The sequence below is a fragment of the Wolffia australiana genome, chromosome 15 (assembly GCF_029677425.1).
Source record: "Wolffia australiana isolate 7733 chromosome 15, ASM2967742v1".
NCBI classification, from domain to species: Eukaryota; Viridiplantae; Streptophyta; class Magnoliopsida; order Alismatales; family Araceae; genus Wolffia; species Wolffia australiana.
Genome location: NC_135849.1, coordinates 475785 through 498983, shown reverse-complemented (window position 1 = coordinate 498983; position 23199 = coordinate 475785). Strand labels below are relative to the sequence as shown.

Genomic DNA, 23199 nt, shown 5'->3' with positions numbered 1-23199 from the left:
TCTATGCACCTTCAATTAAATGTAACTATTATGTCATTACAATTAATATTACAGAATGTTATTTTCAATAATCAGGCTACATCCATTCATCTTAATTGAATTTATGAACTAATTCATAACAAGATGAAAATAAATTAAAATAAAATGCAAAGATATAGAAATAATTTTGGCTCTCATGTCTACTTACTAAGTTGTGAATATGTCCCCTAAAATTCTTTACAATTATTATCTAAAAGAGTTCAAACACACTAAATCACATCAAAATTTACATCCCATATTAATAAATGCAGTTTCTAGGGAAAATAAACTCTACATAGAAAATTACAAGACTTTTCATCAATATTAACCTAGGGGGTATGCTTGAATTTTACGAATATCAAGTGGATTAAGAGGTATTATCAAAAATATTCTAATATGATCCCTTGTCGCAAAAGGTGTTTTGTTTGGTGATTTACAATTGATAATGGATGTCCCTTTCTTGACACCCCTTTAAATTTAAACCTGGTATGCGATGTGTTTCTTTATCATGTGCCCTCTTCTGGGTTTCTTGGTATATAATTTGGCCCACTTATATGTCAGGTTCAGTGGCATTGAAGTGCGATAAGTTGACTTACCATGTATCTGATCAAGGAATAGACCAGGTATGACCTGTGTGGGGTGACGTAATGAGGTGATTTGAATGATATTTCATGTTTAATCAATTAATTTGTAACTTAATGATGGACGAATATGTGCCGGCAAGCCAATCACACATACCATATCTCGTTCTAGGTTCATTAATAGAACATATTCATTATAGTGCATGTGCGATACTTATAATGAAGTCCATGAATACATGATTATATTTGGTGGATTATGATGAGATCATAATACAAAGATCACTAGTCTTTAAGCATGTATTCTAAATATTCATATTCGAAGGATACTGAGTACCCAGATAAAATAACACTATCCAGCCTCACTCATATGATGAGTATGGCCGTTCCCGTTGCTATTAGTGTGGAGACACTAAGGATAGATAGAGGGTGCTCTTTAGTGGAAAGAGTTCAAAGAATTGATCCATACGGATCCCTGAATGTTATTATACCGAACTCTTACTCAGGTTGATTCACGTCATGGTTGTGTAAGTGGTCGTCAAACCTGAGACACCAAAGATGTCTTGTGAACGGACAGTGAAGAGAAGAGAGAGGTGAGAGAGAAATTGAGAAGAGAGAGGTGAGAGAGAAATTGAGAAGAGAGGGAAAGAAGAGAGAGAACGGAGAGTGAAGAGAAGAGAGAGGTGAGAGAGAAATTGAGAAGAGAGGGCGAGAAGAGAGAGAGAGAAGAGAGGAGATCCAGTAAGAACAGAGAGTGAAGAGGAGAGAGAGGTGAGAGATAAATTGAGAAGAGATGGCGAGAAGAGACATAACAGAAAGTGAAGTGAAGAGAGAGAGAGAAGAGAGGAGAGTGAGTAAGAACAAAGAGTGAAGATAAGAGAGAGGTGAGAGATAAATTGAGAAGAGAGGGCGGAAGAGACATAACAGAAAGTGAAGTGAAGAGAGAGAGAGAGAAGAGAGGAGAGCAAGTAAGAAGAGAGAGTGAAGAGAAGAGAGAGTTGAGAGACAAATTGAGAAGAGAGGACGAGAAGAGAGAGAACAGAGAGTGAAGAGAAGAGAGACATGAGATAGAGAGAGATTGAGAAGGTAGGGCAAGATGAGAGAGAAGAGAGAGAGAGAGAGGGTGAAGAGAGAGATGAGAGAGATTGAGAACAGAGGGTGAGAAGAGAAAGAGATAGTGAGATGAGAGAGAAGATAGAGAAGAGAGAAAGTGAGAAGAGAAAGAGATAATGAGAAAATTGAGAGATAGTGAGAAGAGAGAGAACAGAGAGTGAAGAGAAGAGAGACATGAGATAGAGAGAGATTGAGAAGGGAGGGCAAGATGAGAGAGAAGGGAGAGAGAGAAGAGAGGGTGAAGAGAGAGATGAGAGAGATTGAGAATAGAGGGTGAGAAGAGAAAGAGATAGTGAGATGAGAGAGAAGATAGAGAAGAGAGAAAGTGAGAAGAGAAAGAGATAATGCGAAGATTGAGAGATAGTGAGAAGAGAGAGAGAGAAAATAGAGTTAATGAGAAGACAGAGAGATAGTAAGAAGAGAGGGAGAGAAAGAAAAGAGAGTTAATGAGAAGATATGGACATAATGCGGGGAGAGAGAAAATAGAGATAATGAGAAGATAGAGAGAGAAAAGAGAGTTAATGAGAAGATATAGAGATAGTGAGAAAAGAGAGAGAAGAGGTATAGCGAAAAGACAGAGAGAATAGGTATAATGAGAGGAGAGGGAGAGAAGAGCGAGAGATAGTGAGAAAATAGAGATAATGAGAAGAGGTATAGTGAGAAGAGAGAGAGAAAATAGAGTTAATGAGAAGATATAGAGATAGTGAGAAGAGAGAGAGAAGAGGTATAGTGAGAGGAGAGGGAGAGAAGATATATATATATATATATATATATATATATATATATATATATTGAGAAGAGAGAGAAGAGGTATAGTGAAAAGAGAGAGTGAGAAGAGAGAGAAAATAGAGTTAATGAGAAGGTATAGAGATAGTGAGAAGAGAGAGAGAAGAGGTATAGTGAGAGGAGAGGGAGATAAGATATATATATATATATATATATATATTGAGAAGAGAGAGAAGAGTTTTAGTGATAAGAGAGATAGTGAGAAGAAAGAGAGAAGAGAGATAGTGACAAGAGGGGGAGAGAACAGCCAAAGAGAAGAGATATAATAAGAAGAGAGATAGTCAGAGGAGATGGAGAGAAGAGCGAGAGAAGAGAGATAGAAGAGAGATAGTGAGAAGAGAGGGAGAGAAGAGCGAGATAGAAGAGAGAGAGAGAGAAGAGAGGGAGAGAAGAGGGAGAGAGAAGAGTGATAGTGAGAAGAGAGGGAGAGAAGAGAGAGATCAGAGACATAGTAAGAAGAGAGAGCAAGAGAGAGAAAAGAGATAGTGATAAGAGAGAGAGAGAGAAGAGATAGCGATAAGAGAGAGATAAGAGAGAAAGTGAGAAGAGGGAGAGAGAGAGAGAAAAAAAGAGAGAAGGGAGAAAACGAGAGAAGAAGGATAGTCTGACGAGCACGAATTAGAATGCATTAAAATGCAATTTTTAGATGCTACTTCATACATGCACTTATGCATATCTCAACATAAAATACTGAATTTATGGGAATTAAGTGTTTAATCCCTACATGCGTCTTTTCATGCACAATTGTGTGCTTATTCTTATTAACTATCCCCATTTGACTTCTCTAAAGTCAAATGGTTCATTCTCACACTTTAATGAGTATTTGGATGCAAGAGAACAGTGAAAAGCATGTAATGTGAGCAGAACGAGAACGACAAAGATCAGATACGTCATTAACCCCCACACAAAACCATGTGACAAGGGAATCTCCAGTGGCGTGTGCAGTTGGAAGCGAAGGGACCGCTCGATGGCACTACATAATCAGATTCATATGATTTATTAAGTGGTCTCTCTCTCTCTCTTAAGGGAGAATTTAGTGCTTCTCTGGGCTCCCCAATCACGATCATCGTGATCAGGTGGCCTAGAGAGCTCCCGACTCAGTTGAAGCAAAACCTTTGTTAGCGGGAATAGGGCCCCCGTTGTTTTTTGCTTTTTTTTCTCCTCTTAGCAGAGAGCTAACAGGACCCAGAGAAGATCAAGGCCCGTTCCAGCATTGTTGGATGCTCAGGAGCATTGTGGAGGATTATTCAAGGACAGAATCAGCATTGTTGCTGGCATCACATCACCCGGTCCAGGATGGACATGACAAACGGGGTTTAAGTGTAGGATTGGACGTTCTTCTCTTCCTTGTAATCTCTTCCATTTGTACTCTAATTCCTTGCAATCCCTATGTGATTTTTAGTTTAGTTTGATTTCAACATTAGATCACAAACTCCTTAAGAATCATCTCATCTTATTTCTACCCGTCAGTTCTAGTTCTTTTCATCGATTTCCTTCCTAAAAACGTTAAATACTCCCCAACTTACACCTACTTATTTAGAAATTCGAGTTCCTCAATATCTGTTATCCTCTCGACATACGTAATTATCCACTTCTCATCTAAAATCACCTTCTTAGAATCCAAGATACCTCACTCTCATCACCATTGAAATCACCTAAACTCATTACCTAGGCTCCCTGTGGATAGACCCTTGCTCAACTGCTGTACTAAGTGAGGTTTATAAATTCATTGCTTGATACTCTAATCACAACGACAACTCAATTAAAATACATGAAATTCGGGTTCATCATAGTGAGAAGAGAGAGAGAAAAGAGAGAAGAGAGAAAGTACAAAGATAGAGAGAGAGAGAGAAGAGAGATGGTGCAACAGGAGTAAGAGAAGAGAGATGGTGCAAAGAGAGTAAGAGAAGAGAGATAGTGAGGGGAGAGAGAGAATAGAGAGATAGAGAGAGAGAGAGAATAGACAGAGAAGAGAACTAGTGAGAAGAGAGAGAAGATAGTAAGAGGAGAGAGAAGAGAGAGAAAAGAGAGAGAAGAGAGACCAAAATAGTGAGAAGAGAGATAGTGAGAAGAGAGAGAAGAGAGAGCAAAATAGTGAGAAGAGAGAGAAGAGAGAGCAAAATAGTGAGAAGAGAGAGAAGATAGTAAGAGGAGAGAGAAGAGAAAGAAAAGAGAGAGAAGAGAGAGCAAAATAGTGAGAAGAGAGAGAAGATAGTAAGAGGAGAGAGAAGAGAGAGAAAAGAGAGAGAAGAGAGAGCAAAATAGTGAGAAGAGAGAGAAGATAGTAAGAGGAGAGAGAAGAGAGAGCAAAATAGTGAGAAGAGAGAGAAGATAGTAAGAGGAGAGAGAAGAGAGAGCAAAATAGTGAGAAGAGAGAACAAAATAGTGAGAAGAGAGAACAAAATAGTGAGAAGAGAGAAAGAGTAGACAGAGAAGAAAGCTAGTGAGAAGAGAGAGAAGAGAAGTACTAAGAAGGGAGAGAACAGAAATAGTGAGAAGAGAGAAAGAAGAGAACAGAATAATGAGAAGAGAGAACAGAATAGTGAGAATAGAGAGAGAAGAAAGAACAGAATAGTGAGAATAGAGAGAGAAGAAAGAACAGAATAGTGAGAATAGAGAGAGAAGAAAGAACAGAATAGTGAGAAGAGAGAGAACAGAAATAGTGAGAGTGAAGAGAGAACAGAATAATGAGAAGATAGAAGAGAGAAGGGAAAAAAGAGAGTGAGAAAAGAGAGAGAAAGAGAGAAGACAAAAGGGACAGAGAGAGAAATGTTATAGAGAGAGGTGATGCAACACGGACGGACGAGATCGACGGCGCGCGTTGCAACACAGGGTGGGGAAAACGGAAAAAATGAGTATAATGCGATATCTAATGTAATGATGCAACGTTTATAGGAAATCAACGAGAAGTACAACGGAGCAGCCAGCCAAGATAAGACAAGCACCCTGGAAGAGTTCCAGTACATCCCACGTATGATCCGACTCCCAATGACCCATTAGATCAATCGACAGACGCCGGCGATGCGGGTATCCTCGATCCAACAAACTACTCCTGGTGACGTGGGTGAGTGGAATAATCAGGGCAAGTTCTCTACCCAAACCCCAGGATACAGATGACGTGCAGGTCGAGCCTTGGTGGTGGAGCACGCGAGGAGATATTGCAAGAAATAATAATACTCGATAGAGGATGGGTGTAGCGTCGTGACCTGCGGATGAGGTCCGGTAGTCGCGGTGGATCGCTGCCGAGACCTTACTGGCGTGGCGGCCTGAGGCAGCGAGGCAGAGGACGGGCCGACGAGCTGGGCAGGACGGGGGTGGAGTAGTCAGCGACGCCCGGACGACGAACAAACACGCCGGGCGACCGCCCCCGTGGTGGACTCGAGCGGGCCCGGGGGTGGCGGCGGTGGTGGCGAGCGACAGAGGTGGCGGCGGCGGCGGCGGGCGGCGTCGGCGGTGGCAATGCGCGACGGCGACGACGGCGGGTGGCGGCGAGCGGCGCGGGTGGTGGCGGCCAGCGGCGAGCGGCCGTGGCAGCAGTGGCGAGCGGCGGCTCCGTCGACGGCGGCGGATGGCAGCGAGTGGCGCAGGTGGCAGCGGCCAGCGGCGAGCGGCCGTGGTAGCAGAGGCGAGCGGCGGCCACGTCGATGGCAAGTGGAGGGCGACGAGGGATGAGGTGGGAGCGGCGAGCGGCGGCAACTGGCGGGGAGCAGCAAGCGATGACGGTTGCACTGGTGCTCGGCAGCGATCGGCGTCGGCGAGGGGCGTGCGGCGGCGGCAGCCGGGCGAACGACCGCGACAGCAACTGGCGGAGAGCGGCAGCGGCAATGGCGGCGGCGTCGGGGGTCGCGAGCAGCGGCGGCGGCAGAGGCAGCGGCGGCGGTTTGCGGGAGCCCTAAACTGTTCTCCTCTGCCTAGGACGAAAATACCCCTTCGGATCGTTCTTTTTACCTTCGGGTGCCCCTGCCCCTACTTAAATCCGAGTTACACTGAGTCGACTCAGTGATGACTCAGCGGTTATTTAAAACCGAGTCGAACTGAGTCGACTCAGTGCGGGATCAGTCTACCCTCCCACTGAGTCAACTCGGCTCGCGATCGGGACAGAAACCAAGCGGCCCGGCGGTGCCCTGGGCTCTACTGGACGTCCCGGAGGTACGGGCGGCCGAGCTCCTTCGCCGAGCAAGCCTGGGTCGGTCGGCGGCCCCTTGGCTGTCGAGCAGTTAGGCTGGGTGCCGGAGTCGGCTGGGCGGGCGTCGGTTTGCTGTCAGGCAACGGCGACGGCGGCGGAGGATAGGTGTCTCGGCGGCGGTGGGTGGCGGCTTCTTCTTCTTCTCGTTCAAGGGGATCCCATTCTAGTAGACTGCAAAACCAAAACAACTTCAAGAAAATTCTCCTCCTTCCTCTAGGGCTTCTCTTCTCCTTTTATATTGGGAGAGAGGGGACCCTAGGGGAGGCCCGTAATTAGGGACAACCCCCTAATCCGGCCGTAAACGACAGTTTGGCGTACGACGGAAGGGCCAAAACAGGGAGGCCCGCCCCAAACAAAACACAACGAAAAAGGTTCAGAAAAACGCAAGGAAAATAGGAATGGGGATGCCTTCTCGTCATGCCGTGTGCTTGAAATCGGGGTTCTTCTCGTCAGCTCGAGCTTCGCGATGTGGCTGCTGACGTGCTGGCACGGGTTGACTTGTCGCTTCCGGTTGCGGATGGTCCCCCATCAAGAGGTAGTGCGAAGAGAGAGAGATAAGTGATAGAGAGAGAGATAGGGCGAAGAGAGAGAAGACAGAAATAGAGAGAGAAGATAAAGCAGAGAGAAATAGACAAGAGAGAATTCGAGAGAGATGATAAGAGAAGAGAGAAAGAGAGAGAGAGAGAGAGAGAAGTGAGAGAAAGAAGAGTGAAAGAGAGAAGTGAGAGAAAGAAGAGTGAAAGAGAGAAGTGAGAGAAAGAGAAGAGAGAGAGAGAGAGAGAGAGAGAGAGAGAGAGAAGTGAGAACTAGTGAAAGAGAGAAAGAGAAAAGAGAGAGAGAGAGAGAGAGAGAGAGAGAGAGAGAAGTGAGAATTAGTGAAAGAGAGAAAGAGAAAAGAGAGAGAGAGAGAGAAGAGAGAGAAAGAGAAGAGAGAGAGAGAGAGAGAGAGAGAGAGAGAGTGAAAGTGAGGAGAGAGAGAGAGAAGTGAGAGAAAGAGAGAGAGAGAGTGAAAGAGAGAAGAGAGAGAGAGAAGGGAGAGGGAGAGGGAGAGAGAGGGAGAGAGGGGGAGAGAGAGAGAGAGAGAGAGGGGGAGAGAGGAGAGAGAGAGAAGAGAGCAAGAGAGCAAGAGAGACCGAGAGAGAGAGCGAGAAGGAGAGTGAGAGAGAGAGAGAGCGAGAGAGGGAGAGAGAGAGAGAGAGAGAGAGAGAAAAGAGAGAGAGAGAGAGAGAGAGAGAGAGAGAGAGAGAGAGAGAGAGAGAGAGAGTGAAAGAGAGAAGAGAGAGAGAAGTGAGAGAAAGAGAAGAGAGAGAGTGAAGAGAAAAGTGAGAGAAAGAGAAGAGAGAGAGAGTGAAAGAGCGAAGAGAGAGAGTGAAAGAGAGAAGAGAGAGAGAAGTGAGAGAAAGAGAAGAGAGAGAGTGAAAGAGAAAAGTGAGAGAAAGAGAAGAGAGAGAGAGTGAAAGAGAGAAGAGAGAGAGAAGTGAGAGAAAGAGAAGAGAGAAAGTGAAAGAGAAAAGTGAGAGAAAGAGAAGAGAGAGAGTGAAAGAGAGAAGAGAGAGAAGTGAGAGAAAGAGAAGAGAGAGAGTGAAAGAGAGAAGAGAGAGAAATAGAAGAGAGAGAGAGAGAGAGAGAGAGAGAGAGAGAGAGAGAGAGAAGAGAGAGAGAGGGAGAAAGAGAGAAGGGAGAGAGAGAGGAAAAGAGAGAAGGGAGAGAAATAGAAGAGAGAGAGAGAGAGTGAAAGAGAGAAGTGAGAGACAGTGAAAGAGAGAAGAGAGAGATAGTGAAAGAGAGAAGAGAGAGAGAGTGAAAGAGAGAAGATAGAGAAGTGAGAGAGAGAGAGAGAGAGAGAGAAGTGAGAGAAAGAGAAGAGAGAGAGAGAGTTAAAGAGAGAAGAGAGAGAAGTGAAAGAAAGAGAAGAAAGAGAAGAAAGAGAGAAAAGTGAGAGAAAGAGAAGTGAGTGAAAGAGAAGAGAGAGTGAAAAAGAGAAGAGAGAGAGAGAAGTGAGAGAAAGAGAAGAGAGAGTGAAAGAGAGAAGAGAGAGAGATAAGTGAGAGAAAGAGAAGAGAGAGAGAGAGTGAAAGAGAGAAGAGAGAGAAAGAGAAGAGAGAGTGGAAGAGATAAGAGAGAGAAAGAGAAGAGAGAGAAAGAGAAGAGAGAGAGTGGAAGAGAGAGAGAGAGAGAGAGAGAGAGAGAGAGAGAAGTGAGAGAAAGAGAGAGAGAGTGAAAGAGAGAAGAGAGAGAGAGAGAAGTGAGAGAAAGAGAAGAGAGAGTGAAAGAAAGAAGAGAGAGAAGAGAGAAAGAAGTGAGAGAAAGAGAAGAGAGAGAGTGAAAGAGAGAAGTGAGAGAAAGAGAAGAGAGAAGTGAGAGAAAGAGAAGAGAGAAGTGAGAGAAAGAGAAGAGAGAGATAGGGACAACCCCCTAATCCGGCCGTAAACGACAGTTTGGCGTACGACGGAAGGGCCAAAACAGGGAGGCCTGCCCCAAACAAAACACAACGAAAAAGGTTCAGAAAAACGGAAGGAAAATAGGAATGGGGATGCCTTCTCGTCATGCCGTGTGCTTGAAATCGGGGTTCTTCTCGTCAGCTCGAGCTTCGCGATGTGGCTGCTGACGTGCTGGCACGGGTTGACTTGTCGCTTCCGGTTGCGGATGGTCCCCCATCAAGAGGTAGTGCGAAGAGAGAGAGATAAGTGATAGAGAGAGAGATAGGGTGAAGAGAGAGAAGACAGAAATAGAGAGAGAAGATAGAGCAGAGAGAAATAGACAAGAGAGAATTCGAGAGAGATGATAAGAGAAGAGAGAAAGAGAGAGAGAGAGAAGTGAGAGAAAGAAGAGTGAAAGAGAGAAGTGAGAGAAAGAGTGAAAGAGAGAGAGAGAGAGAAGTGAGAATTAGTGAAAGAGAGAAAGAGAAAAGAGAGAGAGAGAGAGAGAAGTGAGAATTAGTGAAAGAGAGAAAGAGAAAAGAGAGAGAGAGAGAGAGAGAGAGAGAGAGAGAGAAGTGAGAGAAAGAGAGAGAGAGAGAGAGAGAGAGAGAGAGAGAAAGTGAGGAGAGAGAGAGAAGTGAGAGAAAGAGAGAGAGAGAGTGAAAGAGAGAAGTGAGAGAAAGAGAGAGAGAGAGAGAGAGAGAGAGAGAGAGAGAGAGTGAACGAGAGAGTGAGAGAGAGAGAGTGAGAGAAAGAGAAGAGAGAAGAGAGGGAAAGAGAGAAGAGAGAGAAAGATAAGAGAGAGAGTGGAAGAGATAAGAGAGAGAAAGAGAAGAGAGAGAGAGAGTGGAAAGAGAAGAGAGAGAGAGAACTGAGAGAAAGAGAGAGAGAGAGAGAGAGAGAGAGAGAGAGTGAAGAGAAAGAGAAGAGAGAGAGAGAGAGAGAGAGAGAGAGAGAGAGAGAGAGAGAGAGAAGAGAGAGAGAAGTGAGAGAGAGAGAAGAGAGAGAGAGAGAGAGATAAGTGAGAGAAAGAGAAGAGAGAGAGAGTGAAAGAGAGGAGGGAGAGAAAGAAGAGAGAGAGAGTGGAAGAGAGGAGAGAGAGAAAGAGAAGAGAGAGAGAGAGAGAGAGAGAGAGAGAGAAAGAGAGAAGAGAGAGAGAAGAGAGGGAAAGAGAAGAGAGGGAGGGGAAGGGAAAAGTGAGGGAAAGAGAAGAGAGAGAGAGAGAAAGAGGGAAGAGAGAGAGGGAAAGAGAGAAGAGAGAGAGTGAAAGAGAGAAGAGAGAGAAAGAGAGAGAGAGAGTGAAAGAGAGAAGTGAGAGAAAGAGAAGAGAGAAAGAGAAGAGAAGTGAGAGAAAGTGAAAGAGAGAAGAGAGAGTGAAAGAGAAGAGAGAAGTGAGAGAAAGAGAGAGAGAGAGAAAAGAGAGAGAGAGAGAAGAAAGAGAGAGAGAAAGAGAGAGAGGAGAGAGAGAGAGAGAGAGAGAGAGAGAGAGTGAAAGAGAGAAGTGAGAGAAATAGAAGAGAGAGAGAGAGAGAGTGAAAGAGAGAAGTGAGAGAAATAGAAGAGAGAGAGAGAGAGGGAAAGAGAGAAGTGAGAGAGAGAGAAAGAGAGAAGAGAGAGAGAGAAAGAGAGGAGAGAGAGAGAAAAGAGAGAGAGAGAGAGAGAGAGAGAAGGGAGAGAGAGGAGAGAGAGAGAGAGAGAAGAGAGAAAGAAAGAGAGAAGAGAGAGAAGAGAGAGAGAGCGAGAGAAAGAGAGAAAAGAGAGAGAGAGAGAGAGAAGAGAGAGGAGTGAGTGAGCGTGAGAGAGAGAAAGAGAGGAAAGAGAGAGAAAGAGAAGAGAGAGAGAAAGAGAGAAGAGAGAGAGATAAGTGAGAGAAAGAGAAGAGAGAGAGAGAGAGTGAAAGAGAGAAGAGAGAGAAAGAGAAGAGAGAGAGAGAGAGAAAGAGAGAAGAGAGAGAGATAAGTGAGAGAAAGAGAGAGAGAGAGAGAGAGAGAGAGAGAGAGAGAGAGAGAAAGAGAGAAGAGAGAGAAAGAGAAGAGAGAGAGTGGAAGAGATAAGAGAGAGAAAGAGAAGAGAGAGAAAGAGAAGAGAGAGAGTGGAAGAGAGAGAGAGAGAAGTGAGAGAAAGAGAGAGAGAGAGAGTGAAAGAGAGAAGAGAGAGAGAGAAGTGAGAGAAAGAGAAGAGAGAGTGAAAGAAAGAAGAGAGAGAAGAGAGAGAGAAGTGAGAGAAAGAGAAGAGAGAGAGTGAAAGAGAGAAGTGAGAGAAAGAGAAGAGAGAAGTGAGAGAAAGAGAAGAGAGAGAGAGAGTGAAAGAGAGAAGAGAGAGATAGTGAAAGAGAGAAGTGAGAGAAAGAGAAGAGAGAAGTGAGAGAAAGAGAAGAGAGAGAGTGAAAGAGAGAAGAGAGAGAAGTGAGAGAAAGAGAAGAGAGAGAGAGTGAAAGAGAGAAGAGAGAGATAGTGAAAGAGAGAAGTGAGAGAAAGAGAAGAGAGAAGTGAGAGAAAGAGAAGAGAGAGAGAGAGAGAGAGAAAGAGAGAAGAGAGAGATAGTGAAAGAGAGAAGAGAGAGAAGTGAGAGAAAGAGAAGAGAGAGAGTGAAAGAGAGAAGAGAGAGAGAGAAGTGAGATAAAGAGAAGAGAGAGAGTTAAAGAGAGAAGAGAGAGAAGTGAGATAAAGAGAAGAGAGAGAGTTAAAGAGAGAAGAGAGAGAAGTGAGATAAAGAGAAGAGAGAGAGTTAAAGAGAGAAGAGAGAGAAGTGAAAGAAAGAGAAGAAAGAGAGAAAAGTGAGAGAAAGAGAAGAGAGAGAAGTGAGTGAAAGAGGAGAGAGAGAGAGAAAGAGAAGAGAGAGAGAGTTAAAGAGAGAGGAGAGAGAAGTGAAAGAAAGAGAAGAAAGAGAGAGAAGTGAGAGAAAGAGAAGAGAGAGAGAGAGTGAAGAGAGAAGTGAGAGAAAAAGAAGAGAGATAGAGTGAAAGAGAGAAGTGAGAGAAAAAGAAGAGAGAGAGAGAGGGAGTGAAAGAGAGAAGAGAGAGAAGTGAAAGAAAGAGAATAGAGAGAGAGAATTGAGAGAAAGAGAAGAGAGTAGTCATCGGGGATCGGATCGTTCAAATCTTGATCAACACATTCGAACGAACACAAGCTGATTCAAACGATTTGTTCGAATCTTTAGATTGAACAGACCCTTTGTTCGTGTTAGATTGAAAGTTTCGAACGAATAATTTGGTTTGTTCTTGTTCGATTACCATTTGTTCGACCTTATTAGAACAAGTTCGAACAAATGGCCAGTGGCGCCAGCGACCGCCAGTGACTCTCTCTGGTGGCCGCTGGCCGGCGCTGGCGGCCGCTGCCCTGCGTTGGCAGCGGCTGGATCGTTGCTGGCTGGTGCTGGGCGGCGCTGGCGGCTGTTGGCAGACGCGGGCGGCTGCTTGCCGGTGCTGGCGGCCGCTGGCCGGCGCTGGTGGCCGTTGGATGGTCGCCGGCTGGTGTTGGGCGGGCGCTGGCCGGCGCTTGGCGCAGCTGGGCGGCGCTGGCCACCGCTGGGAGTCGCTGGCGGCGCGGGCGGCTGCTAGATTCGAACATTCAATTCGATCCGATTCTAACAACGTGTTGGAATCGGATCTTATTCAAACATTCGATCCAAACGGGCACCTTGTTCGAACAATCCGATCCGAACAGATGCTCAAATCAGGTTCGGATTGGATTTGAACGGGGCAGATCGGTGTTCGGATTCTTTCGTTCGAATGCCCGATCCGATCGAACATTTGAACGATCTGTCCGAATCCCCGAAGCCTAGAGAGAGAGCGAGAGAGAAGTGAGAGAAAGAGAAGAGAGAGAGAGTGAAAGAGAGAAGAGAGAGAGAGAAGTGAGAGAAAGAGAAGAGAGAGAGAGAAGTGAGAGAAAGAGAAGAGAGAGAGAGAAGTGAGAGAAAGAGAAGAGAGAGAGAGAAGTGAGAGAAAGAGAAGAGAGAGAGAGTGAAAGAGAGAAGAGAGAGAAGTGAAAGAAAGAGAAGAGAGAGAGAGAATTGAGAGAAAGAGAAGAGAGAGAGAGTGAAAGAGAGAAGAGAGAGAAGTGAAAGAAAGAGAAGAGAGAGAGAGAGTGAAAGAGAGAAGTGAGAGAGAGAGAGAGAGAGAGTTTTCAGTGTCAGAGAACTTATCTGAGGCATTATAAATGCCGACCCATTCGGAAGCAGGCGGCGGTATCCAAACCCTGTTCTTGGATCTCATCCGACGGAGCTTCAAAGAGAAATATCCCGTTTCGAGGAAAATCCATCGCCCCTTCTCCTCGTGATTCGCTACCACTCGATCGGTTGAAGATCGAGTAAACCCCGTCGCTTCTGCCATGTACCATACACCAGAGCGATGTGCGCGAAAATTACTGTCTTGCTTTGCGCAACTCGTCTGGCGATGACTCTGTGAGCTTTTCGTTTGCTATGTTGCGCCACTTTGATTCATAATATCTTCATCTTCTCGATGTTTTTATTTCAAGACCGTCAGACCTTTCCCCTGTGATGTTGCCGGTAGAAGGCATCATAATCATTGTTTTTTCCCCTTTTTCCCCCATCTCAGAGAGTCTCCTCCAAAATCCTTTGAAATTCACATACTTTGATCTTCTTGCGGCTTGCGGAATATTCTGTTCCCTTTTTGCAATGCAATATTGCGCGGATTTTTATGTTTTATTGCTGAAAGGGTTTTTCTTTTTCTTCTCCTCTGTCTGCTAGGCGGTTTTTTTCCTTAATTATTGGTTCTGACTCCTGATTCTTCCGCTGCATTTCTAACTGCAACCCATGTGCTTGAGAATCATAGAGAGCCAATAAATGAGACCTTACTTTGAAATAACTCTATTCTTTATTCCGGAATACTAACTCTTTCCTTTTATTCTTTTCACGACATCAGACGGCAGGACACAGGCTTGAAACCCCCAGCGTAAGCAGCATTACCGGCGGTGATCCTCTTGATGTCTTCTGTTAGCGATCAAGTTACGACGTTCAAGCAAGAAATTGGAAAAAAATATCATCTAATAAAATGTGGATGCCTCTACTTGTCTAACCAGTATGGTCCTAAGTTTCCAGGATCTTCACAAAATTTGCTCTTCTCACATGTAATTTTTTTCTCCAAAATCCCTTGCGTTTATCATTTCCTCTGAATTGTTTTGGATCTTGACATTCTCTTAACTTTGGCGGTTAAGGGATCATCAAGATTCTCTCGCTGGCTGTGAAAAGGAGGAAAAGTTTGCATCTCAAATGGCAGTGGAAGGAGAGGATCAATCATCGGAGAATTTCTTGCAAAGCAAGTATTTTTGTGGATATCCTCTAAATATTTCCATCAGCGGGTGGAGTTATTTAAATGAAAATGGCCTTATGTGTGGACCTTACCTGGAGGAGCAACTGCGTGATGGCCTTTCTACGGGGTTCCTGCCCGAGGATTTGCCTGTTTATCCCATCGTAAATGGAAGCCTCATGAATCCAGTAGCTTTAAAATGTATGGGGGACTTTAATGGTTACTGGACTTCTAATGGTTCTGCGGCAGGAACGCAGACTTTGAATGCCAAAAATGATATCTCTGATGATTCCCATCTGTTGATTAATTCGGCTCAATCAGGAAGTAAGGCTTCTCCGGATTCTGTGGAGTTTCCAATGGTATTATTCTTTTGCACTCTTAAAATAATTACTAAATTTTTTTACTGCATATATGTTGGAAGACTGATATGTTACTTCGTTGGTGTTTAAAGTTTCTTTATTTTTCCCATTATGTTTTACGTCTCTGATACCTCGATTCCAGCTACGTCCAGGTGAAGAATCATGCTGGGTTTTTTATGATGGGAGTGGAGCAAAATGTGGCCCTTATTCTTTTACAGAGCTTAATAACTGGCGAGAGATCAGTTTGATTCATGAAGATTTGATGGTAAGGAAGGACCTTGGATCTGAGTGACAACAGAGTTTTTATCAACTAATTGAAATCTTTGTTGTCAGCTTCATTTTTTCCGTTACTTCTTGTGTATTAAAATTTCCCATTACATCGTGTTGAATGTCTCACTGTAGGTGTATCACTTTGAGAATAAGTTTGGGCCTTTTACGCTGATGTCAATGATCCAGAAATGGAGCAGGGAATCAGAAGATGCCATCAACAATACGAATAATGGAGAGAATCATGATTTTAACTGCTTCATAGATAGAATATCTGAAGATATTTCTCTCCAGTTGCATTCTATCGTCATGAAGACCACTCGCCGCATCGTAATAGATGATACCGTGAGCTCTATGCTACCCGAGTTTCTTGCCTCTAGGAAGATTCAGATGCAGACAACACCAAAGTCATCGACCCTTGATAAGGTGGGGTACTGCTTTGTCAAAGCTTGACCTTTTCTTTCTTCTCATAATACATGCGTTGATTGGTTTATCTACACGATTATGCAGCATGCGGTTTTCAAGGACGCACAGCAGAGGGCCTCCCCGATGCCAGATTCTCCCTCTTCTGTTCCGTTCTTTTCTGAAAACAGGCAGACCAACTTTTTCCTTAAAAATTCTTCTGAAAACATCGACGTTCTCCACGATTTAGTGGCGATTTTCTGCAAATTATTTTATGATGATTGTATGAGGATTGCATGGAATGCAGTCTGCTACGATCCTATCACAGAATACTGTGGCTACTGGCGCAAAAGAAGACGATGGTCATACGGCCCCCGCTGCGCAAATGTTAGTGTTAAGCTCTCATTTAAAGCTGAGCAATTCTTTGGAGTTATATTTTTGTTTCTTTTCATGATGGAAATGTTTTTTTCTGCAGGTGAGGTCGGAAACAGGATCTGTATCCAATTTAGATTTCCCTCCCGGTTTTGGTCCTGGCTCTGTGGGATCGAGTAATAGTATGACCGATGATTTCCCAGAAATTTTGTTGAAAGTGGAAGGTTCTATCTTTTCATCTGCAAAATCATCGCTTGTTGAGCACCTCGGAGGTATCATAGAAAGGGAAATATTGAAGAACATTTCTGGATTTGAAACTGACCCCATGGTTGACAACGTGAGTGTTGAACTTGGCCTCGGGATTCTTTACCAAATAACCAATTTGTTTCCTTGGTCTAAATGCATATCGTTTATTTTAAATGTAGAGTATTACCGATCCTGGGGCTGATGGAGGTCCAACTCGACAACCATGCCTGCAAATGGAACCTTCTCGTCGTTCACAAACTGGTGTGATGATGTTTTATTGTTTAAAGGTTTTATAGATGGATTTTTTGTTGTATATTAATTATTTTTTCCTTGTATTAGGTAAGGGATTATTTTCCCCTTCCACTTTTTTCACCCAATTCTTTGAGGAGTTCCCTTTTCGGGAATCAGATACCACTGAGATGGAAATAACAAATGAGCCTTCGCTTCCTGGCCTTGATCAGCATATGATGTCTTATGAAGGATTGAATAAAATTAAGTTCAGGCCGCCAAAATTGGATAAAGATGTTCTTGTGGTTAGCTCATATATTAGCTTGGCCATCTGTCGACAGCGTCTCCATGCAGATGTTGTTAAAGATTTGAGTAAGCATCTCCTCCGGGAAAGCCTTAACCAGCACTGTGCATCTGGGAAACTGATACTGAGAAGTTTGACAGATGTAAGTTCTATTGCCATCATTTATTGTGTATGTCATTGGTATACATTTGCTTTGCTTCACTACTGTATGTTTTCGCCATACTTTTTCTGCGTGGGTGATGAGTGGACCATCCTCGTCATTCACTTATTCATGGCCAACGCTTGTGACGATGAAGGCTTTTGAATGATGATAGCGAGGTTCTCCTGTGACGATGAAATGTTTAATTTTGGTTTAAGTACGTACCACGTTCTTAAATACTTAACTGAGCTGGTAACCTGATACCGCTACATGGGTTTTTAATCTCCCGACAACAGTGTTCAGGGAAAAAATGCTGTTTAATGTTAGTTTCCCCTTCAAGGCTAATAATGGTTTTATTTAATTGTTGCAATTTCAGGAAGATTCAAATACTAAGAAGAAAGAAAAGAAAGTCCCCGGTTCATCTGGTTTGACAGAAAGGGTCAGGGAGAAATACACGTATGTGCGAAAGAAGCGATTGGCCAAGAAAAAACCTGAATCTCTTTCTGGTATGGCAGAAACAGGAGGTCAGTCTGTACCAGATCCATTTTCTATGTTGACAGATCTGCAACGTCTTGCTGAAAATCATAGTGTGCCACCAAAGAAAAAAACTGCGCAGTCATCCATGAGAAAAGCTCAGAATCGTCTTCATCAGAAAAATCAAACTTCAGAATCTTCTCCATCCATGATAAAATCTCGGAAGAGATCAGCGCCCAATGGGGTAATAAGAGACATAAACAAGCATTCATCGGCTACAAAGGACATATCAGAAGAGACATCTGTTTCCGGGAGGGGAGAACTCAGCAGAAATGGGAAAATGTCCAAACATGATTGTAAGAATCTCCATCATCATCTTTATTATTATCAAATTATTAACAAATTTTGTCAAGGATTGTGATAAATCATGAGTAATAAACAGTGACCCTTGTAGGTCTCTTGTGTCGAGATTAGGAGATAGATTGATAGATGGACTGATAGAGAGAGGAAACAGAAAAAGAGAAATAGAAGTAACCTGGTTACAGTCCTGGATTGGTATCTGAACCCTCTCTGGGAGGATTTCCCAGCCAAAGCTACCATAACTTCTCGTATGTCCTCCTTAGGGGAGGGCTAATGCATTCAAAGAGATCTACAGAAGGAAAAATGCTGGAAATACCCTGACCGGGACTGGGGAGTCCTGACATTTTCAAAGCCTAATCCTGTTTTTGTTCTCTCGTCTTCTCTCTTTCTTGAGTCTGAACTGTCCTGATGTTTTTTCATTACCTTCAAACTATACAGCAAAGCAGCTTGGCAAGATCAAGAAGATGTCAGATGGTCAAAGCCCCTCCGGTAAGGCCAATAAAGCAGTGGAGACTTCCTCATGTAAGAAAGAAAAAGGGAGACAAGTTAAATTGAAACCCCGAAAGTCGAAGCCATTAGATTTTGGGCTGTTGAATCCATCTCCGTTATCAGACGGCTGTGCCAGGTCATCAATAAATGGATGGGACTGGCGTCAATGGTCGCAGAAGGCGTCTCTTGGAGACAGGCCGTGGCTCAGTGGTCAACTTGGTCAAACTAGCACTTCTCAGTCCTTATCTTGGTCGTCTCAAAGTTCTGCAAGGACGAATAGGGCTAAACTCCGCAATCTTTTGGCGGCTGCAGAAGGCTCTGAGCTTCTTAAAGTCACCCAGCTTACGGTAATTCAAACAAGAATCACATGAAGAAATAGCCTGGTCGGGTTTTTGATTTTATGTTTTCTCGTTCAATTGCTTCTTCAGGCAAGAAAGAAACGGCTGCGGTTTCAGAGGAGCAAAATCCATGACTGGGGTTTGGTTGCCCTTGAGCCAATCGAGGCGGAAGACTTTGTGATTGAATATGTGGGCGAGCTGATCCGTCGACAGGTCTGTAATGATGTTTGTATTTTCTCCCTTTTCACACATAAAATCTAATCTGCTCTCTTTTGAGTAGATTTCAGATATTCGTGAACGTCGTTATGAGAAGATGGGCATTGGCAGCAGCTACCTTTTCAGATTAGATGATGGTTACGTGGTGAGCAACTGCAATTGCATATAATTAGTTGATAGCAAAATGACAATTCCTCTTTATGCTAATGAGTAGTTATTTTTCCTGGCGGTTTTTTTTAATGAGTGACAGGTTGATGCGACAAAGCGTGGTGGTGTGGCAAGGTTTATTAATCATTCCTGTGAGGTAAATTAATCAAAAAGTGGTGGCCGCTTACTGATGGATGAATGGAATTGTTTCAATGATTGTTGGTTTTGAGGTACTTCGTTCATCTTTCCAGCCAAACTGTTACACCAAAGTGATAACCGTGGATGGTGAAAAGAAGATCTTCATTTATGCAAAGAGGCTGATACTTTGTGGCGAGGAGATTACATACAATTATAAGTTTCCCTTGGAGGAGAAAAAGATACCCTGCAACTGCGGGTCTCAAAGGTGCTTTCTTCTTGATTTCTAAGTCATATCTATCTCTGCTTCTTATATTTCATTGATGGGGGTTTCAAAGTTATCTTTTTTAGATTGTGATTGAGATTTAATGATCGATTGTATTGACCTATGGGATCTGATCTTTGATCAAACTGATCCATATTTGATCAGATCATCAATTGACCATGGATCGATCGGATCATTGATCAGATCGTCAATCGACCATGGATCGGTCCAATCATTGATAAGGCCGGTCAGTCAGTCAATAAGGATAAAAAACTGCCTTTTTCTCTCTCTCCCTCTGTGTGTGTACCATGGTGGCTCATCACTGGCAACAAGGTTGGCCGTGTGTATTTTTCTGTTGTAAGCCTCCTTGATCAAACTGATCAATCTGATCTTCGCCCTCTTGATCGGATCAGTTAGCTCAGTTCGATCTCAATCTTGCAGAGTCAATCGATTTTCTTGGTTGATCCAATCATCCGTCGAGTCTGTTCGATCGTTAATCCATTGATTTGATCTTGGTCTGGCTGATCAGAGCAGATTGCTGAATCCTAGTTATATTTAACTTCTTGCAATCATACAATTGTCATTTAAATGCTTTTTTTAATTGTTTTTTCAGGTGTCGCGGGTCAATGAATTGAGACAACTTTCATCCCTGGCTGATGAAATTATTATTTTTTTCGGACTTCCACGGATGCCTTTGCCAGAATATCTGTGGAGACATGGCCAAGGCGCTGGCAACTCCAGTGACGGGAGAACTGACTTGTAAAGGTGTAATTATAGTAATTATTTTTTTTTGAATTATATAATTATAGTAATTATGCTTTTGGTAGTCTCTCTTCTCCCCTTCTTCAACGGAAATTGACGTTGAACCATCATTTGAACGGTTACTATCTTCAATGATGAGCTCAAGATTAATATTGACATACAAATTATATAGAAACTCTTGTATACTGTCGGCTTTTCTCTCTTTTCTCCATTTTTCTTGCTTGTTTTTCTCCTGAATTAATGCTCATTTTGTCTGGAGTAACACGTTTTTGTTTCTGACCAGGATCATAATGTCAGGTAGACGTGGAACTATGATTGAGGTGGTTCAAACTCCTGATCCTTTCCACCAGGGAGATCATCCGTTGGTATACGACTCTATGTAAAAAGAATATTGATCAATTTTTTTATTATTTTATACGCTGATCAGACAAAATGATTCATTGAGGAGGACTTTCTCTTTTTCCTGTTTTCATGTCTATTTTCGTCACAGCGTTATCATGAATAATACTAAATTTGATAGCTGACATTTTTTTCTTAGGAAGTAGACAACACACTTGGCATGCGACACCATGTACAAGTAAATATCAATGTATTTAATTTTTTATAGATCAAGCAAAATGATCATATTAGACGATTTAGTCCTTTTCTCCTTTCCGATTTGATTCGTCAGAATAATATACCATGAATAACACAAGATTTGATAGCGGACATCTTTTTTCTGCGGAGGACAAAAATACTTGCTTTATTTTTCCTATTTCTATTTTTTACCAAAGAAAAACTTCATCTATGAATCTTTCTTGCAGTTAATGAACCTCATAGTTTCAATCCTTAGGTTGGTACATGATAAGAGTACGTTGACCGTTTGTCTTGGGTCTCCGACCGAGCTTGCGATGAATTTAGTGAGTAAACAAATGTTATTTTAACATTTGCATTTTAAGGCCGATCTTTACAAATTTGTTAATGTTCTGTCTGAATCAGATGCAGTCAACTCTGTCAACGACCACCAAGGCCCAGACGTCTTCTAGCCCCTCTTTTACGAACATTCCTATAAGTCAGGCTCGTGAATGACTAATAGTCAAACCGTTGACCTTGAGGATCACTGAACAGCCATGGTCAGCTCATTTAAATTCACCATAAAAGTCCAAGACCTTTTAGTCAAGGTGAAGCAACAAATTGACCTGATGGACAACCTTGGCCAGTTCATGAAGAGCCATCAAATAAAGATAAAAAAATGTCGTTTAAAAAAAGAAATGAGGTGTATCTTCTCCTCAAAGTTTCATCTATGCATATATTTATGCATCCACATCTCTACTTAGAGTTTCATTTTCTAGGTCCACTTTTTCAATGCTCTTCCCAACCTTTTCTTAGAGTCTGGGTAAAGCAACAAGTTGGTCAGCTCATAGAGAACAAAGGGATCAAAATTAAAACAAGATGAGATGCCTATTATATCTCCTCTTTAATCTTATCTATGCATCCCATTTCTATATTCAAGTCCCTCTCTATGATTACTTGCTCTCTCTGGCCAAACCTTTCCTTGAGTCTTGGTGAAGGAGTAGTTTCCCTCATGGATAACCAATAAATTAAATATTACTGATTATTTTTTGTTTATAATTAGTGAGATATGTAGTAATTTCCCTTTCAATTGCTACTTTCTCACTCTGCTTTTCCTAACCTTTTATTTTGGTCTAGGTCAAGGGAAAAAATGAGCCATTTATAGAACCTTGTCTAGCTTATGGAGAACCAAGGAATAAACTATTTGTCTCTTTTATTTTATGTAATAATATCAGTACCATCTCTTCCATTAAAATTTATCAATATATCCCCAACTATTTATACCCTTTCAATGTCAACTTTGTCTATTTGCTCTTCCTAATCCTTTCTTTTTGGCCAGGTGAAGCAACAGGTTGACCACTGACAAAAAGAACCTGCCCAGCTCATTGAGAAACCAGGGATTAAAAAAAAAATTCTTTTATCTTTTCTATTTTAATTACATGTGTATCATCTCATATGCCCAGATCACTTAGCTTCTTATATGCCTCCCCATCTCAGTATTTATTTCCCGTTCAACTTTCTCTCTGCACTTTTCTAACACATTATTTTGATCTAGGTGAAGCAACAAGATGGCATCATGGGCCACTGCCACAACCTTGTCCATCTTATGGAGAACCAAGGAACAAAAAATGAGAATTTTCTTAATGATGTATTTTTTTAGGCATCATTGGACTTCATATATGCATTCCATGTTTGTATGTTCCTTTCTATGTTTACTTTCTCTCTCTACTTGTCCAAGTCCTCTCAGTTCTAGGTATAACAGACATATGACCTCACAAGCCACTGGTACAACAGTGGTTCACTCATGAAGTATCATGGTAAAAATAGATAAAGCAGTCCAAACCAAGGATTTTTATGTGATCAAACTCAACATAATGATGCTCTTTAGTAATCTAGTCATTTAATGTTCCATTTATTTTGGTATGGTTTGAAGTTTTGGAAACAAATAGGAGAAATTGAATCAAGGAAGAATAATGTAACCAAAATTTAAGTTTGAACAAAGGATTTAGTCTCCAGAAGCACTTTCTTATGCTGACAACCAATGTTGGAGCATGAGTTTGAAGTATAGCTTTTGGGATTTTCAATCTCCTTTAGTAGAGCCTCTCACATGCCTTGACAGATGAAAAAAAATCAAGTTCCCCTCAAAATTTGATTTGGATGTTATCTATGGATGTCATTTTTTACTACTTTCTTATATATGAAATCAAATATTTTTCAAATAGAAGAAACTAGTAAAAAAAAACAAAATTATTATAAATGTTTTCTAATTTTTTATAACTCTATATATTTCTTAGTTTTTTTAAAATGTCTAAAATTAATTAAAGCAAAAATAGAGTGAAATATCCATCTGCTGGCACTCTTGTAGCATTTAGTAGTGGTTCTTGTTCGGAATGGAGGGTTGGCAGACAGGACCTTTTTGGCATGTGTTGGCAGCCAGAATTTTTTTTGGTCTGCAGATGTTTCATTTGGTCAATTGGTTGGTTAGAACAACAGAGTGGACTCACAATTGGGCTCAGATGACCTTGTCAAATCCAGCGAGTGTGGAATCTGTGGGTGTTTGGATCAACTAAGGATGAAATTTTGATTGGGGGCACAATAGACACGTAGGGTAGTGGTGAAAATAGGGGTTACATGTGGAAACTGATGTTTGCCTAAACTTGCAAATTTTGTCTCCCATGTATCACATATCAAATTTGGTTATATCCATAAAACTTTACCCACCAGTTGACTTACTTTCTAACTGTTCTTGATTTAGGCTTTTACTCTTTTGTGTATTG

The 23199-nt window shown here is 42.4% G+C and overlaps 1 protein-coding gene across 19 annotated transcripts; it reads left to right on the top strand.

Moving 5' to 3' along the window:
- Positions 1 to 13284: 13284 nt before the first annotated feature.
- SDG25 (SET domain protein 25) lies at positions 13285 to 22125 on the top strand. Of its 19 annotated transcripts, XM_078586882.1 has the most exons (21): positions 13285 to 13502; positions 13984 to 14188; positions 14276 to 14726; positions 14869 to 14991; positions 15129 to 15419; positions 15504 to 15782; positions 15871 to 16104; positions 16193 to 16274; positions 16353 to 16687; positions 17061 to 17514; positions 17957 to 18354; positions 18436 to 18558; positions 18626 to 18706; positions 18812 to 18865; positions 18960 to 19111; positions 19722 to 19873; positions 20154 to 20249; positions 20703 to 20769; positions 20849 to 21030; positions 21560 to 21644; positions 21762 to 22125. In XM_078586882.1, the coding sequence occupies exons 2-16, from the start codon at positions 14142 to 14144 to the stop codon at positions 19741 to 19743; spliced, it is 3126 nt and encodes a 1041-aa protein (XP_078443008.1). In that variant the 5' UTR covers positions 13285 to 13502; positions 13984 to 14141; the 3' UTR covers positions 19744 to 19873; positions 20154 to 20249; positions 20703 to 20769; positions 20849 to 21030; positions 21560 to 21644; positions 21762 to 22125. The 19 variants fall into 19 exon arrangements, with proteins under 19 accessions (XP_078443008.1, XP_078443007.1, XP_078443005.1 ...); XM_078586881.1 differs by lacking the exon at positions 21560 to 21644; XM_078586879.1 differs by having other exon boundaries at positions 21560 to 22125.
- The last annotated feature ends 1074 nt before the right edge of the window (positions 22126 to 23199 follow it).

Excerpts from the sequence above, each read along its gene's own strand:
- SDG25 (XM_078586889.1), top strand. The coding sequence starts at position 14,142 with ATGGTCCTAAGTTTCCAGGATCTTCACAAAATTTGCTCTTCTCACAT. Across the intron at positions 16,275-16,352 it reads TTCTCGTCGTTCACAAACTG|GTAAGGGATTATTTTCCCCT; the intron begins GTGTGATGATGT and ends TCCTTGTATTAG. Across the intron at positions 16,688-17,060 it reads TACTGAGAAGTTTGACAGAT|GAAGATTCAAATACTAAGAA; the intron begins GTAAGTTCTATT and ends TTGCAATTTCAG.